Raw genomic sequence first — 17,184 nt, 5'->3', positions numbered from 1 at the left:
CTAGTTTTTCAGCGTCACTCTGAGACAGGATATTTCTAACTTTAGAGATGTTGCGCAAATGGAAGAAAGCAGTCTTACATATTTGTTTAATATGTGCATTGAAGGACATGTCCTGGTCAAAAATGACTCTATTATGTAGAGGTTTGATTCCCAGTCATCGTATATTTGTTACTGCCCCCGTGGCGGTTTTATGAGGAACAATGGGGAAGAAGAAGGTTCCAGTTTTGTACAGAGCCCCCTTGCCCTTGTACTCTGTGAAAGTGGACCCTGACACAGGGCTGGTGATCAAAAAGTATATTCCATGTTCTGTTCTGATTGGATTAGCCAACACAGGCACGGTGGCTCATAACAGACAAATGGTGCACAGTGATCATTTAACCAGAGGATCTACAATAACTTTAGTCAGAGATGGAGAAAGAGATAAAGCAGACAGGAGAGGAAGAAGAGAAGAACTGCAAATGACATGTAATGTGTGTTGATAAATTATGTGTTTTCATCATGTGAAACATCCTGAAAAACAAACTAACTTGTGTTATTAAAATGTTGCATGAAAATCCAGGCCAGTTTTGTGCAGGATAAACAGATTAGCTGTGTGAGCGTGTCTGCAGATGCTCAGACTGTCCCAGCTCATGGCATCTGGATCTGTTCACAGCAGCTTACTTTGATCTGCATACACACAGCTCTATAAACGCTGAGGCATTTGTAATGAAATAAGATCTTTCTCCACATTTGATCTTCATGTTCTGCCTCCTACATTTAATCTACTGAGGTCACGTTTGAATAATTAGATTTAAAACGAAATGTAAAATTAGGATTCAGCTTAATCTAAATGATGAGCATGGACATTATAATAAAATGATACATTTTATATCAAATTTTATTCAGTGTATGATGACAAGATGCTCCTGTCATGGTCAGCACTGGTCTTTATTTACCCGTTGCTATGTTGAGTCGTAGTTTCGGGGCTCTATTGATGATGCCTTTCTTTGCCTACTATGGCACTCAGCAGAGTGAACCTGAGCGCTTCAGTGCGTCATTCCATTGAACCACACTGAATTCACTCTGATCAGCTGTTGTGGAGCAGGAAGCTCGGAGTTGTTCAACTTGGAATTTATTTTTAAACTCCGTTTGTTGAACCTACTTCTTGGAATCAAGTCAACACACGACACCAGACGGTGGCGATGATGCACCGTTCGCTGTTTGCCCACCGCCATTCCTTCTTTTAAGAGAAAGAAGAAGAAATCTTAACGCCTGGTTAGCTGCTGACGTGTATGTGCGTGGAAGTGTCAGTGGATATCGTTTAGTTCTTTCCGCGACAGTTCAAAATGAAATCATTAGATTGAGCTCGTACCTCGATGGTAAAATACGAGCCGAGGATAGCGAGGACTATCAGCACAGGTAGGTGTCCAACATTTAAATCACTGACCGGCTAGCCGGCAGAGCTAAAGCGCTAACTGTAGCAAATACAGCCGAATGCTATACATTAGCAAACCGTAGCGGTTTAAATACACCATTAACATGGTTCTGGTTCCGTCGCTGCCACCGTTTCCTTTCACCTCATGGTTTTTCATTCAGTCGCTGCTCAGCTGCTCTTTAAAGCACAGAGTCCTGTGACAGGCCGGCTGTGTAGCTTCTCAGCCGTCCAGGTTACAGTAGCCTTAGAGCTTGAAAGGAAGGTAACTGCACTTATTTTCAGGGTTTTTCTTTTGTGACGACATTTCGCCTCTTCCGTTTGACCTCTCCTTCATTTCCCTTAAAACTGAACAAACGTCTTGGAGAAGGGACGAAACGTGTTCAAAAATCCAATTGACCTTCTTTTCAAGCTTATATGTGGGACTCAGTAGCTTTCTCAGTCCGACACGCCAGCACATCATCAGCTGCTTCAAGAAACACGATTACTACATTAACCCAGAAACTAGTAATACATGAAGGAAGAGGACATCAGCCACGCAGGTTTCATTCCAATGAATAGTGGCTTTTATATAGTACTTAAGTTAATTAGCTTTAAGCATTTCATCTGCGTACAATTCATGGCCGTTTAAAGTGGATGTGAAACACTACATATATTAAGTGTAATTTACACCATAGAGCCTTAAACACACACACACACACACACACCCAGTCACGGCTTTAACACTGTCAGGGAAGCGAGAGTTAAGATCCTTCAGCATCGCTACAGGAGGAAAATAATGCTACATAACATTGTGCTTGATTGTTTGGGATTTATGACATGTTTTAGAGCAGGGCTACAGCGTGTATATTAGGCTAATGCATAGTGTTTGTGATAAGAACAAACCTCAATGTCTCATGTGGGAAACAGTGCTAATCATAGCTGTATTTACATAATAAAATAATCCAGGGTTGGGGTTAGAGGAAGCTGAAGCATCATGCAGATTCTAACCAGCACCCAGTTATTCAGCATGAGCATTCATGCAAAACTTGTGTGTGCACATGCTTCTGCTTCACACTCAACTTGACCTGTAATGATTTGTCCATCAGTCTGCTTTGATGTTTTTCAGCCTGTTGGCTCTAGTGTTATAAAACCCCTCACTCTACTCATACTGTTGTATTAATATCTAAATGCTGTTTTTGCCTCCTCAGGGTAACAAAGCGTCGCACAGCTGCACACAGGAAGGCACACAGCTGCTGCCCTCACCAGCAGCTGAACAGCAACACACACAACAACACTTTATGAGGACTTTCCAGAGGTTAGCAAGCTCCTGTTTAAACCTGTATTTTTTGCACTATATTGGATGACTTGAAAATAGTTATAATAAAAGAAGCCAGAAGAAAGAGCACATTGGAGGAGCTTAAACTGATAATGGTTAGTCTTTTGCTAGAAATATAACCTGCTCAAAAAACATTAAGGGAACAGTTGATGATCATCACGTATAGTCGGTTTCACTTCTGACCTTCAACTCTGGTGCAAATAAAAGTGCAAACAGGTGTGCTGGTGAGGCAACAAAACAAAAGCAACACTAAATCTTTTTACCCACTAAAATGCTCGGCGTAGCGGTCTGGAGCTCTGTTATACTGTGGACTGAAAGTAACAATGGACGCAGCGTATGTGAGACAAAGGGAGAGAGATAGAGTCTGCAGCACTGTTCCTGAAATCGTCATTAAAGCCTTTACTGGGAAAAGCCAGCCTTAAACTCAGGAGTGAAGACGGGCAAACGTGGTCGCTGCTGTTTGTTTAACACAGTGAAATGATGCAGCTCACAGCTCCGGTTTTATATCCGATACCTGCAGCAGACGGGCGAGTCTAAAGGGGGGCATGGGGTTTCACGGCTTTCTGAACATGTTTCAACTTGAAAGTGGAATAATATAAAATATTGCATTAATATTTAAACATTTTACAAGCCAGAAAAAACGTACATGGGCCATTAAACTCTGAGCCACTAACCTGAGGGTTGTAAGGTTGGACCCTGAATTATTGTTAATGATTTCATGTCAACACCAGCAAAACACCTGTTTCCAGCAGCGTGCTCTTAACGTCACAAAGCCTTCCAAGCAGCCAGAGTGAAGGTCATTATTTTATGCTGTATCATTTTGTTTGATTGGAAATGGAAGTTGCTGGACTAGACGTGACTAAGATGGTTAATGGTTGCACTGTTTAATAAAGTTCAGGGACGCCATCGGCATCGCTCAGTGTAACCTCTGTAGCTCCAGCAGAGGGAGGACAGACGACGTCACAGATGAACTTACTCTGTTTTCCACAGGTGTGTCTTGGCAGCTTTGTGAGGAACAATGGGGAAGAAGAAGGTTCCAGATTTGTACAGAGCCCCCTTCCCCTTGTACTCTGTGAAAGTGGACCCTGACACAGGGCTGGTGATCATAGCAGGAGGAGGGGGGGCCTCCAAGACGGGCATAAAGAACGCTGTGGTCAGTACTGAAGATGGGTGTTGTCCAGTCGCTGTAGTGTTGCTGTGTCATTGTCCTGATAAGGCTCATTTATGTGATCTAATAACGTATACCAGGATGATCACAGACAGCATGCTACGGCGGTTTACATGCACACATGAGTTCTTCTGTTCACTTGTGCTTTTCTTCTTGTATTTCTTGACTCTCTGGAAACAAACTAACAAAAATAGTGTTTTGAGTGTGTTTGGTGAGAGTATCCTGATACATGATGCACACTGAGTTTGTATCCATAGTACAACAGTAGCAGACTGATGTTTGTGTTTTACAGCACTTCCTGGATCTGCAGCTCGTTGGGGAATACCAGCACAGTGCCAGTCTCCTTCACTCCCATGATACTGACACACGTGCTACCATGAACATGGCTGTAGGTAAAGGTGTGATTGCTGCAGGACAGGATGGGACCTGCTGTCTGATGCAGTTTAAACAGTGCACGCAGAAAGAAGCCAAAGATGCTAATAAAGATGGTGAGGCACACTGCTACAAGCTAAATATGCTAAAATGACACCTCTTTATTGTGTCTGATTCAATTTAATGTTATATTTCCCAAACAGCAGCTACAGCACTGAGCATGAAGAAAAGGGTTTTATGGTCTGAGACAAAGACTGAACACCTTCTGTTCAAATAAAAAGTGTCCTCTGTGCTGCAGGGAAAAGCAAGCAGCAGGGTAACGCCAGGCTACGAGCTGGGAAAGGAGACAAGTGTGGACAGGATGGAGTTACACCATCTGGAAACATGTCAGATATGAAGGACGAGACGATTCACATCTCTGTGACCGCTTCAGCTGAAGTGCAGTCAGACCTGAACCCTCAGGATCCGCTTCAGAAAGTCGTCAGGTTCAGTCCTGACCAGAGCCTGCTGCTAACTGGAGGCACCGATGGGCACATCAGAGTCTGGGAGGTAAGACTCAATCATTTCAGCCACAGCTGTTAAACATATACAGTTAGCTCCGCATAGACAGAGACGGTGTTTTCTTCTAATGTTGGAACATTACCACAATGAAGAACACTTTCAGCCTTCATGCAGTGTGTGGAACAAAAAGATTGCATAAACTGAAGCATTTCTTTCAAAAACACAATCCTGTCACTTCAGCGGCTCAAAAGTAATAAATAAACTAATAACTAAAGTATTGATTTCAGGGCTTGCAAAATCGCTAGTCCGACATCCCGGGGCTTTTTCCAGTCGGGTTACTAAAATCTATCTCAGCCCTGCCTGTCGGGCTATCATAGGAAGGTGCTTTTGCAAATGTAGCTGGGTAATTGTGTCATTAGCATCGATGAGCCTCTGTCAAAATGTGACGTATTGAATCGCGTTTGACTTTGTGCTTGTTTGTTGCTTTCACTTTCATTTTGTGATCGCACAAACTGTATAAAGAGCGGCAGTACTGACTGGTGAGTGAAAAGCCGACCACAACGCCGAAAAGTTCTGACAAATCAGACTACGAGGCAAAAAGAAAGCGCATCTTTTTTGGTTTCATGGACAAAAGAATTTCTGTGGCTGGGATATGACGAGCGAAATAACATCATGTTCTGCAGGGTGTGTCGTGAGTTTTTGAGTCGACAAGCGCCTTTGTTACTGGGACCAGTAATTTTAGGAAAGACCCCATCAGAACCCGTGAGACATCTGTGCATCACAAGAAATGCATTGGTAAATGGTAAATGGCCTGTATTTATATAGCGCTTTACTAGTCCCTAAGGACCCCAAAGCGCTTTACATATCCAGTCACCCACCCATTCACACACACATTCGCACACTGGTGATGGCAGCTACATTGTAGCCACAGCCACCCTGGGGCGCACTGACAGAGGCGAGGCTGCCGGACACTGGCGCCACCGGGCCCTCTGACCACCACCAGTAGGCAACAGGTGAAGTGTCTTGCCCAAGGACACAACGACTGTCTAAGCCGGGGCTTGAACCGGCAACCTTCCAATTACAAGGCGAACTCCTAACTCTTGAGCCACGATCGCCCCGCATTATTGCCCAGTCTGCAGCATCTTTCCCAGAACAAACACCAGTTGCAAAAAACATACTAAAAATAAACCAAGCACAACAAGAAGTCCTGAAGAAGCTGTACCAGAACTGCGTACCATGTTGCAAAGAGTGAACTACCACTGGCAAAATTTAGCCGTCTTTGCAAACTTCAGAAAGCAAATGGCCTCGATCTTGGTTCCACTTACCTCAGTGACCATGCTTGCAGAGTTTATTGGAGCAGCAGCACAAACTTCAAGACACCGGATTGAAAAGGAAATTCAAGAAAGCAGGTTCTTATCCATTCTTGCAGATGGCAGTACAGACACTGGTATAATAGAACAGGAGCTGGTTCATGTCAGGTATGTGAGGGATAATGGTGACGTAGCCACATACATGATCAAACTTCAGCCAGTCAAGAGTGCAAATGCTGCAGGTATTTTAGAGGCTTTTGATGAAGCAGCGAACACCATGGGTATCAGAGAAGATACGTGGAAGGAGAAAGTAGTGTGTGCAACTGTTGATGGCGCTGCAGTGATGATGGAGAAAACAGGAGTAGCTGGGAGACTGAAACAGAGGATACCCCCACATCATAACAATCCACTGTGTGGCACACAAACTAGAGCTAGCTGTGCTGGATAGCGTGAAAGGCTGTGAGTACCTGGTGAAATTTGAAGATACACTGAAAACCATCTTTAAGATGTACTACTATTCCCCAAAGAAGCGAAGAGAGCTGACAGAGATAAGTGAGCTGCTAAATGTGGCCTGAAGAGCACACGGTGGCTCCAAGCCGGCGGAGATGACTGAAGGCTGTGGAAAAAAATTACACTCCCACTGTTGTTCATATGGAGAACATGGCAGAAGGAAGTGATGTCAAAGCCGAGGATGCAGCCGAGGCTAAGGGGGTGGTGCAGGAGATGAAGACTGAGAAATTTGTTCGCTTCCTGCGTTTCATGTTGGACTACAGTACCATCTTATCCAAGTGCTGTACGGATTTTCAGCATGATAACCTAAACATCACACGAACAAATCAGTTAGTTGAGAGCACAACATCACGCTTACTCAGCCTAAAAACAAAACCAGGAGAATATCAGAAAAGCTTGGACACAAAGTTCACAGCGAACCAGGATGGTAGCATTTGCTACTGTGGAACTCGGTAACAAAAAGTCAGCCTCTGCTAGCAGAGGTGAGGGCACAGGCAGAGGCACCTTTGGTGCAGAGATCCAGAAGATTATTGACAACACAGTCAAGTACATGGACAACAGATTTAAAAATCTGCGTGGAAAAGCCTCTCTCTAGTTTCAAGGTTTTTGACCCTTCCACTCTTCCCTACCCCAGAGAAGAGCTGGCGAATTATGGGGATGAAGAGGTGGATTATCCTGTCACACATTTTGCCTGTTTGCTAGATGAGAAAGAGAAAATTCCACAAGAATGGATGGATCTAAAAGTGTGGCTTGCAGAACGCCGGGGTAGCAAAGTAGATTGCTTGTACAGAGATCTCCTCTCTGAGAATCCAGAACATCTCTCTCATATCTTGTTGCTGGTGAAATTAATGCTGACACTTAGTCCATCGACAGCCATCTGTGAGAGGATTTTCTTGCATGAACCGAGTGAAGACAAACATCGTACCTCTCTACACCCTGAAACACTGAATGACTGCATGCCACTCCCTATTAATGGGGAAACAGTTGAATCTTTTTGCCCTGACAAGTCGATTCGTTTCTGGATGTTTTCTTGAAAAGGTTCAAGACACCTGGATCATAAAACCCCGACAAGAAGAGCAGTGAAATGGAGGGCAATGCACAGGAAGAGAAAGCTGATGAAGGAGATGCTATGCCCTCAACGTCGAGTGGCATTTTCTCATCCGTGACTTGAGTGGAAATGTCAGATCAGGATCTGACACAGGCTGATTCATGTCCCACACAGTTCTTACAAGTTCACAGAAATTTCTGTTCAGTTAGAACCAAGTATTTGAGTTGGTGATTGTAATTTATATACAGTTGTTGTAATTTTTGTTTTAACAGTTTTTTGATTGATGTTTTGTTTCCTTTACAATATTATACAATAAAAATAATCTTTTTTTATTCGGGCTACTTAAATTTACTTTGGGCTACCAAAAACTGAAGAGTGACTGGCCGAAGGGCTAGCAGGGATTTAGAAACTTTGCGAGCCCTGGATCTCTAGTACTTGGTTGAGAACCCTTTGCTGGGAATGACAGCCTGGAGTCTTGAACTCAGGGACATGAGCAGGTTTCCTCCTTTCTAATGCTCTGCCAGGTCTTTACTGCAGCAGCTTTGCTGTGTGTTTGTGGGTCTTTCTGTCCAAAGTCTTCGGTAGTTAAATGCTTAATTGGGTTAAGATCAGCTGACTGATTTGGCCATTTGAGAATATTCCCCTTCTTTGCTTTAATAAACTCCTGGGTTTGTTTGGCTGTGTGTTTTTGAGTCATTGTCCATCTGTATTATGAAACGCCCCCCAATCAATTTGACTGGCGTTGGCTGCATTTGAGCAGACAGTTTGTCTCTGAACATGTCAGAATTAGTTTGGCTGCTTCTGTCTGTGTCACATCTATAAACACCAGTGTCCCAGCACCACTGGCAGCACCCCCAAGCCATCAGTCTCCACTGTGCTTACAGATGTGATGGCTTTGGGTCATGAGCTGTTCCACACCTTCTCCGTGCTTTTCTTTCTTGCCATCGTTCTGGTAGAGGTGGATGTTGGTTTCATCTGTCCAAAGAATGCTTTTCCAGAACTCTGCTGGCTGTTTAGGTGTGCTCTCTTTTGTTTCGCTTTCTTTTCTTTTTTCTTTTTTTGCAAGCTCCAGTCTAGATTTTTTGTTCTTGAGACTTATGAGCGGCCTGCACCTTGCAGTAAGCTCTCTGTATTTACTTTCATGTAGTCTTCTATGGTAGACTTGGATACGCCTACCTCCTGGAGAATGTTGCTTGGTTGTGAAGGGGTTTCTCATCACCATGGAAATGATTCTGCGATCATCCACCACTGTTGTCGTGGACGTCCAGGTCTTTTTGAGTTGCTGAGTTCTCCAGTGCTTGCTTTCTTTCTCAGGATGCACCAAACTGTAGATTTTGCCGCTCCTAACAGTGTGAGTGTTTTCTCTTTCCGCAGTTTAAGGGTGGCTTGTTTCACCTGCACAGAGAGCTCCTTTGACCACATGTCTGCTCACAGCAAAATCTTCCAAATGCAAGCACGACTCCTCAAATCAACTCCAGGTCTTTTATCTGCTTGATAATGACAGAACGAAGGAACTGCCCACACCTGCCCATGAAATGGCCTTCGTCAGTTGTCCAATTACTTTTGGTCCCTCTAAAAAGAGGGTGGCACATGTTAAGGAGCTGAAACTCCTAAAACCTTCATCCAGTTTGAATGTGGATAACCTCAAATGACACTATGTCCATATTCATAATGTAACTATAACTGGAATGTTTCAGTAAATAAGTATTAATCACATCTGCAATTTTCTAAGTACATATATTTCTAAAGGTGTTACTACAGATGTTGGTAACAGCCCATCCAATCCATGCATGCAAAGAAATCAAGCATAGCTCTCTATAATGTTAATATTATGTTAAATAATGAGAAATGACACAGGGGAGCATTGAAAACACGAAGAAAGGCATGAAACCAGCTGAAATCTCAGTCATTAGAAAGCAATCATTCAGTGCACGTCTTGTTGTTGTCGGCAACAGTGGTTACTGAAGGTAAACATGAGCACTGGGGTGATAATCTGCAAGTGGAAAGAACGTGATTTCACTATAAACCATAATAATGTATTTATTGTTTTTGAGCTCAGTATTTAGTGGAGTGAGATGTTATAAGACGCTGGTGTATTTGTCCTGCAGTGGAAGAATAAAACGTTGTCTTCACCTGGTATGTCCTGTTTCAGTTTCCTTCCCTGAAGAAAAAGTTTGACTTCAAAGCACATGAAGGAGAGATCGAAGACTTGGATATAAGTCCTGGGAACAAGGTCAGTGTCAATATTGAACAACACAACTTGCACCACTAGCTACTTGATGAGGTGAACCTGTTCATCTGCTCATTAATGCAAATGTCTTATCAGCCAATCACATGGGAGCAAGCCAGTTTAGTTTTATTTATATAGCACCAAATCACAACAAGTTATATCAAATCACTGTAAGGTATGTAAAGTACCCTACAATACAAAGAAAACCCCAACAGTCATATGACCCCCCCTATGAACAAGCATTTTGGCAACAGTTGAGAAGAAAAACTCCTTTTTAACAGGAAAAAGAGAGCCAGAGATTAATAATGACTAATAATTGAATCCAGAGTGATGGATAACCACAGCGTGAGTCTAAAGGTGAGTGAAGAAGAAACACCCAGTGCATCATGGGAATCCCCGGCAGCCTACGTCTATTGCAGCATAACTAAGGGAGGATTCAGGGTCACCTGGTCCAGCCCTAACTATATGCTTTAGCAAAAAGGAAAGTTTGAAGCCTAATCTTAAAAGTAGAGATAGTGTCTGTCTCCTGAATCCAAACTGGAAGCTGGTTCCACAGAAGAGGGGCCTGAAAACTGAAGGCTCTGCCTCCCATTCTACTTTTAAATACTCTAGGAACAACAAGTAGGCCTGCAGAGCGAGAGCGGAGCGCTCTAATAGGGTGATATGGTACTACAAGGTCATTAAGATAAGATGGGGTCTGATTATTTAAGACCTTGTATGTGAGGAGCAGGATTTTGAATTCTGGATTTAACAGGAAGCCAAAACAGGAGAAATCTGCTCTCTCTTTCTAGTCCCTGTCTAAAAGACACGTTGATGGTTTGGAGGAAGTAATTATTATAATAATAATAATGGATTGGATTTATATAGCACTTTTCAAGGCACCCAAAGCGCTTTACAATGCCACTATTCATTCACTCTCACATTCACACACTGGTGAAGTTATTGAAGTTAACTCAGAAAGATCAATTGGAGAAAAAGAGTCTAACTTAACATCAATGGTACTAAGAGTAGCTGTAGATAATATTACATCTGTGGGATGATTACTGGTCATTTTTTCTCTAATGATAAAAACTTTATTTGTGAAGAAGTTCATGAAGTCATTACTAGTTAACGTTAAAGGGATGGTTGGCTCAACAGAGCTCTGACTGTTTGTCAGCCTGGCTACAGAGCTGAAGAGAAACCTGGGGTTGTTCTTATTTTCTTCAATCAGTGATGAATAGTAAGATGTTCTGGCTTTACCAGATTGCTTTTTTTTTTTTTCTTTAAATAAAAGCAAAGAAGTAAAATTATTAATAAGATAATTAACCTTTGTAGCGTTCAGGTAGCTGCTCAGCAAATTTAGGTCTTTGGTTAAGATGACCTGCTAAGAAATGTGATTTTGGGCGTGGCGTGGTTGTTGATGTCAGGACTTGAAAAGAGAAGAAATTGCTGATTTACTGGGATTTTCCTGCTCACCTATCTGTCATTAGAGTGATCTGAAAAAGAGAAAATATGTCATGACCGGCAGCTCACTGTCAGAGGAGAATGGTTGAACGTTCGAGTAGACGTCTACAGCAGCAGACTGGACTACATTTCTACAATTGCTGTTTCCAAAATTGGACAACTGAACACTGAAAAATCATCAAATTCGAAAGTAACTTTTTCTACATCTGAGTGCTTTTTGTCTAATACACACACACAGTAACACTCTGAGTGCATCGGGAGCAACTTGGCGTTCAGTGTCTTGCTCAGCGATACTTTAATAAGCAGACTGGAAAAGCCAGCGATCACAAACCACCGACTTTCCAGTCACAGGCACCCTCATGACCTCCTTAGTCACTAGATTTCTACAAATGTCAGTCCCATCTCTTCATCACCTTTTGGAGTTTTTCCCTCATGGATGTGCAGCTGACAGATATACAGAATCTGTGTGCTATGATGACAATATAGATGTTTCAAGCACCTTGTTGAATCTGTGCCATGAAGAATTAAGGCAGCTGTGGATGCAAAAAGGGGTTCAGGCTCGTACCGGCACGGTGTAACTTAGTAGCCAGTTAGTGTAGATGGTTCATCAGTAACCTTCTGTCTGTTGTCATATAGCATCTGGTGACTGTTGGTCGGGACTTTGCCTGCAGTGTATGGAGTGGCAACCAGTTGTCTATGAGTCTTAAATGGCATGAAACCATGTCTCAAATAGATGAGAAGACCTATCGATATTTGGCTTGCAGGTAAAACCTAATCTAGCTTGTTCTTCAATCAAAGAGCATCTTAGTGTTTCATACAGTACGGTGCACCCAGAAAGCATTCATGCTTCACTTGTTCCACGTGTTGTTACAGCCTTATTCCAAAACGCATTAACACAATATCTCACAATGATGCAGTGAAACAAAGTTGACTGGAAATTTGTTTAAATTTGAAAAATATAAAATGGGACACTTCCACAAGTACTGAGTGTTTGTGACGGAGCTCCTGCGTCCTGTTTTCATCACCTGTCAGATGCATTACTCAAGAAAAGTGATGCAGCATGTTACTTATTTACTCACTACAGAAAGTAATTTGTTACACTACTTGTTACATTGCATTGAGATCTGAAAATGGCTGTGCACTGTTGCTCCCCATCTAAGCTGACGGAGCTGCACTGTGCGCGTCAAGCTTGTAGCATTTAACAGCTGCCAGAGGTGCTTCAGCAAAGTACTGAGCAGGCTGTACTTATGTACCAGTGTGCATCTTAGTCTTTCATTTTTTAATCAACTTGCAAAGCTTCAAGCAAACTTTTCCATTTTGTGGAGTTTAGTCTGCAGAATGTGAATGTGTAAAATAAATGGAATCCATCCATAAGACTAAGAGATGAAAAAATGTGGAACAAGTGAAGTGATGAGTTTCTCAGGTGCACTGTACAGACGTCTGTCAGTAACAATGACTGCATGGTTGTCTGTTCACCTGTTTCAGGTTTGGAAAGGTTGAAGACCAGAAAGATGCCCTGAGACTTTACACCGTGCAGATCCCCCATAAACGAGACAGAAAACCTCCCCCGTGCTACCTCACCAAGTGGGACGGCAGGAGCTTATTGGCCATGCTGACGGCTCCCTGCGGCACGGAGGTCATCTCCAGTCTGGCTGTCAGGTAACAGCTTCATAAATGCTGACATGCAGACTGGCTGTTGTGTTTGTTGAGATGTGGTATGACTACGATGTCTAACGAGGCCCTCGTTTCTGATTTCAGACTTTTTAATCTGATTTAGTGCGACCTAAGCTCTGCTCCTACAGAGGCTGATTATCTGCTTTAATGTTGTCACGTCCTCACAGCGTGCGGCTCTGAATACTGTCGCTCCTCTGAACAAGTCTCAGACGTCCTGGCTCTAACTCACAAATACACAAGTAACTAATCAGTAAGCTGGAGAGGAAATGTCTTCTCACTAATTTAGAGCATTTTCATTTAGCCTGGAGAGTGTGTGAAAATGAGAATAGCTCCAGGTTTTTCCAGCACTGTATCCATGGCGACAAAGAGGCTCTGATGACTGCTCCTTTTTAACCTTGAATAGTAATGACTTCATCAATAAAGTTGTAACCATTACACAAAACATGACTCATAACAATCCCATAGACTTCTTACTGTATACAGCTACTTTCACTGATATTTATTATTTAGACTCTGTCCGAGTTTACCTGCAGAATCACTTTTAATCTTCACCCTCCGTGTTCATTTTACATCGTTCCTACAAGGCTGCTCAAAGACATCCTGCCATTAGCTCACTCTTCGATCTTTATCACTCTTTATTAATTATGTATGCATGTACATTTAGGATGGCAATAATTAAACCTTTACTCAAAAAGCATCTCTAGACCCAGCAGTCTTAGCTAATTATAGGCCAATCTCCAACCTTCCTTTATATCAAACATCCTTGAAAGAGTAGTTGTCAAACAGCTAACAGATCATCTGCAGAGGCTTATTGAAGAGTTTCAGTCAGGTTTCAGAGCTCATCACAGCACAGAAACAGCTTTAGTGAAGGTTACAAATGATCTTCTTATGGCCTCTGACAGTGATGTTTCTCCCACTGAAAACATCCAGAATCAACCTTTTGGGATCTTAATATTATACAGATTTACTAACTGTAACCCTCTAGTTGGGGGATGGACAAGGTACCTCTGGGTTCAGGCAGCAAGGATGTTGGCACTGTTCTTTAAGTCCTGTGGTTTATGTGATGGTGACTCTTGTTCTAACACGCCCTATAGTCTAAAGAGCTTGGTAAGAAAAGTGTCTGGACCTCTTTAAGTTGCTTGAAGACGTTTCACCTCTCAAGCAACTTAAGGAAGTCCAGACACTTTTCTTACAAGCTCCTTAGACTACGATGACCTGGATGACCGAGAACCTTCACAGACAACACGTCCTATAGATGTTTACATTGGATAGTGTGGAGGCACTGCTCCATCTCTGTACTGCTTTAGCCTTAGCTGTCTTTTAGACGTCCCCTTTACTAATTTTCATCACTAAACTGGACCTCTGAACTAAGATGGCGCCCACAACAATGCTAAAGTCAAGGTCTTCAGTCAGCAACCATTAGCTGTGCACATCTTTTATCAAAAGTGATTAGTGTTTCTCTGAAAGCACGTTTGCGTAGCATATTGAGTTTGGAAAGGTAAGTCGGACTTGAAGCTGTTTGCTTTCTTCCTCGTAGTGACTCTGGAACATTTCTTGGCCTTGGAACTGTGACAGGATCAGTAGCAATCTACATCGCGTTCTCCCTACAGGTGACACGCTGCACTTACAGATGCATAAATCCAACAAGCAGCCATGTTTTTAACTTATAACGTGGTGTTTGTATGCAGAGGCTGTATTATGTGCATGAATCACACGGCATCGTGGTGACAGACCTGGCCTTCCTGCCTCACTCCATGAAAGGCAAGAACATCAAGGGGAACAATGAAACAGCCCTGCTGAGCGTAGCTGTGGACAGTCGCTGCCAACTACACCGTGTTGCCAGAAGAAGTAAGTCTTGCATCATCATTTATTGAACATGTCTCATAATCTCAGAGCCTGTTCATCATTTCCTGTGTTCTCTCCAGGATACTTCCCTGTTTGGCTGGTGTTGTTCTTCTGTGGTGTCCTGGTGGTGGGAGTCGTTCTCCTCCTACAGCACCTCTTTCCAGGGTTTATTTAAGTCGTACATGTTGCCACGAATGAGCATTTAATCATCTCTCTGCATCGGTGGACCTGAGTTCAGCCTTCATGCGTCCCATCACTGCACCGTTACTAAACCAAACCTGGACAGCGTTAAAGGTTTATCATCGTTTAAAAGCCGGATTTTCATTGGATTGTTTTGTGAGGACGTTGCCTTTTATTAAAAAAACGTTCACAGTGAATGATCCATTGACTTTGAGTAACTTTAAAAAAATGTTGGCAGCAGAGACATGAATGATGACAGAAGCTGCTCGTTGGTTAAACATGTTTTTGTCTGGATTCAGCTCAATATAAATAAAAATGAATCAAACTGAAATTGTTTTTCATTGGACGTCTGAATTCAGTCGTTTCCTGTGCGAGCTTGTGTCGTGTTGCAGAAGAATAGCAAGTCTGGCTTTATGAACACCTGAACAGCTTCTTCAGCCTAAGGACAAAAATAAGACTTAAAAAACAACCTGATTCCATTTGGTTAAATAAAAGAATAAAAACTAATAAAAACCAATGATTTTAGCAGTTTACTTTGTGCTTCACAACAGTGACTGTTCAAGCTCTACATTTTACAGCAGTTAGTTTTAAAACCCTGAAGTTTATTTGAGCACAGTAGAAACTTGCTGTTGAACTCATCCAACAGGTAAACGTCTCAGATGACCAGACAAACCTTTGATTGTTGGGTCTTAACTTAAAGTATTGTTTCTTGAGGCGACTGTTTGGTCCTGTGTGAATAAAACTGAATAAAACAACCACATGCATAAAGGTTATTTTAATTTATAAAGACACTGGCTGTAAACAGCTGGCCTGAGACACAACAGACCAACAGGACTAATCATTAGTGATAGTATGTCTTCATCAATAAACTGCAAACTTGCCTTCTCGTTAGAGAGCTCGAGCTCTTGTTGCATTAAGCAGTAGCTTTATTTCAATGATCTTAATATTTTTTCTGCCATCAGCTGTCACGATGTTTCAGCCTCTCGCCTGGATAAGGTACCTCTGGGTTCTGGTAACAGGGATGTTGGTGCCTTTGTGGATGGGTCTGGTTGTAGCACATCCTGCAGATGTTCGCACTGGGATCTGGGTAGTGTGAAAGCTGCACCAAAAACTGCATGTACTTTAATATGCTGTTTTCCCTCTCCTTTCAAAACTGCATGCCCAAAGTATTTTCCTAGAATATTATTTGGAAAGTATTCCCAGCACTTCACTCGTCATGTTACAGCCTCACTCAAAAATGCATGAAATCTTCACATCACACACAGTGCAGAGAAGTGATTGTGTGAATATTAGACAACGCTTCAGTAGAAAGGACAGAAACAAGTATACCTGCCCAACTAAGAGTTTTCTTTCTTGTTCAAACTTCTTCCACTGATGGAGGACGCTGATGTTTGGACGCTTCAATCCTGCAGAAATATTTGTACTTATTCTCAGCATGATGTATATTTTACAGTACTGCCTAAATTCTTGATTTATGATTAAAAACCAGCTTCTATTGGTTCTTGGCTTTAAAAAATAAAATCAGTCACCTATTTAAAAAAATGCTAATGGTTGATATTTCCTACCTCTTGAGCTTCAGTAGGTGGCACTAATGTGACGGCGCAGAGCTGCTAACATGAACACTAGGGATGGGTATCGTTTAGGTTTTATCCGATACCGGTGCCAAATCGGTACTTTTGAAACGGTGCCGGTGCTTAAAGAATGAAGAACACAAACTTTGTCCAAAAACCTCTCATGTTCAGCTGGTTTTTTTTGTAAAAAGATAACAATGTTAGCCTTTTCTGCAGCTATGTGGCATATAAGGCATCACTCTTGGCTGGAAGCAGTGCTTAAACAATGGAAAAAACACAAACTTTGTCCAAAAACCTCTCATGTTTAACTGGTTTTTTTTGTAAAAAGATAACAATGTTAGCCTTTTCTGCAGCTATGGGGCATATATGGTATCACTCTTGGCTGGAAGCAGTGCTTAAACAGTAGTTACCTGTTGGTCTAAACTGATGACCGGAGTGCAGAGCTCATGTCGTGGCCATTTACACCTGTCCAGGCAAACAACCTGCTGGTAACCCCGCCCCTTTTTAAAAAAACCCCAAGTACAAACGTTTGCCTCTGCTGCTTAATGGCAACATGTCCGAGTGTTATTAGATAAAATCTCAAAGACAAACATCAGCAAAAAT

At 42.4% G+C, this 17,184-nt stretch overlaps 1 protein-coding gene across 1 annotated transcript; it reads left to right on the top strand.

Moving 5' to 3' along the window:
- Positions 1 to 1,010: 1,010 nt before the first annotated feature.
- On the top strand, positions 1,011 to 15,341 carry preb (prolactin regulatory element binding). Its single transcript, XM_082550431.1, has 11 exons — positions 1,011 to 1,398; positions 2,602 to 2,708; positions 3,720 to 3,882; positions 4,190 to 4,385; positions 4,568 to 4,818; positions 9,791 to 9,871; positions 11,948 to 12,075; positions 12,797 to 12,970; positions 14,523 to 14,595; positions 14,674 to 14,833; positions 14,911 to 15,341. Exons 3-11 carry the CDS (start codon positions 3,748 to 3,750, stop codon positions 15,003 to 15,005), a joined length of 1,293 nt encoding a protein of 430 aa, XP_082406557.1. The 5' UTR covers positions 1,011 to 1,398; positions 2,602 to 2,708; positions 3,720 to 3,747; the 3' UTR covers positions 15,006 to 15,341.
- The last annotated feature ends 1,843 nt before the right edge of the window (positions 15,342 to 17,184 follow it).

The sequence above is a fragment of the Aulonocara stuartgranti genome (assembly GCF_965226115.1).
Source record: "Aulonocara stuartgranti genome assembly, chromosome: 11".
Classification (NCBI taxonomy): Eukaryota; Metazoa; Chordata; class Actinopteri; order Cichliformes; family Cichlidae; genus Aulonocara; species Aulonocara stuartgranti.
The sequence above is the reverse complement of the archived record's forward strand: the minus strand, read 5'-3'. Positions and strand labels throughout refer to the sequence as shown.

What these genes read in the sequence shown, in the direction of transcription:
- preb (XM_082550431.1), top strand. Translation starts at nt 3,748, where the DNA reads ATGGGGAAGAAGAAGGTTCCAGATTTGTACAGAGCCCCCTTCCCCTTG. An exon ending in GGCACATCAGAGTCTGGGAG is followed by an intron (nt 4,819 to 9,790) that starts GTAAGACTCAAT and finishes GTCCTGTTTCAG; the next exon opens with TTTCCTTCCCTGAAGAAAAA. An exon ending in TATCGATATTTGGCTTGCAG is followed by an intron (nt 12,076 to 12,796) that starts GTAAAACCTAAT and finishes CACCTGTTTCAG; the next exon opens with GTTTGGAAAGGTTGAAGACC.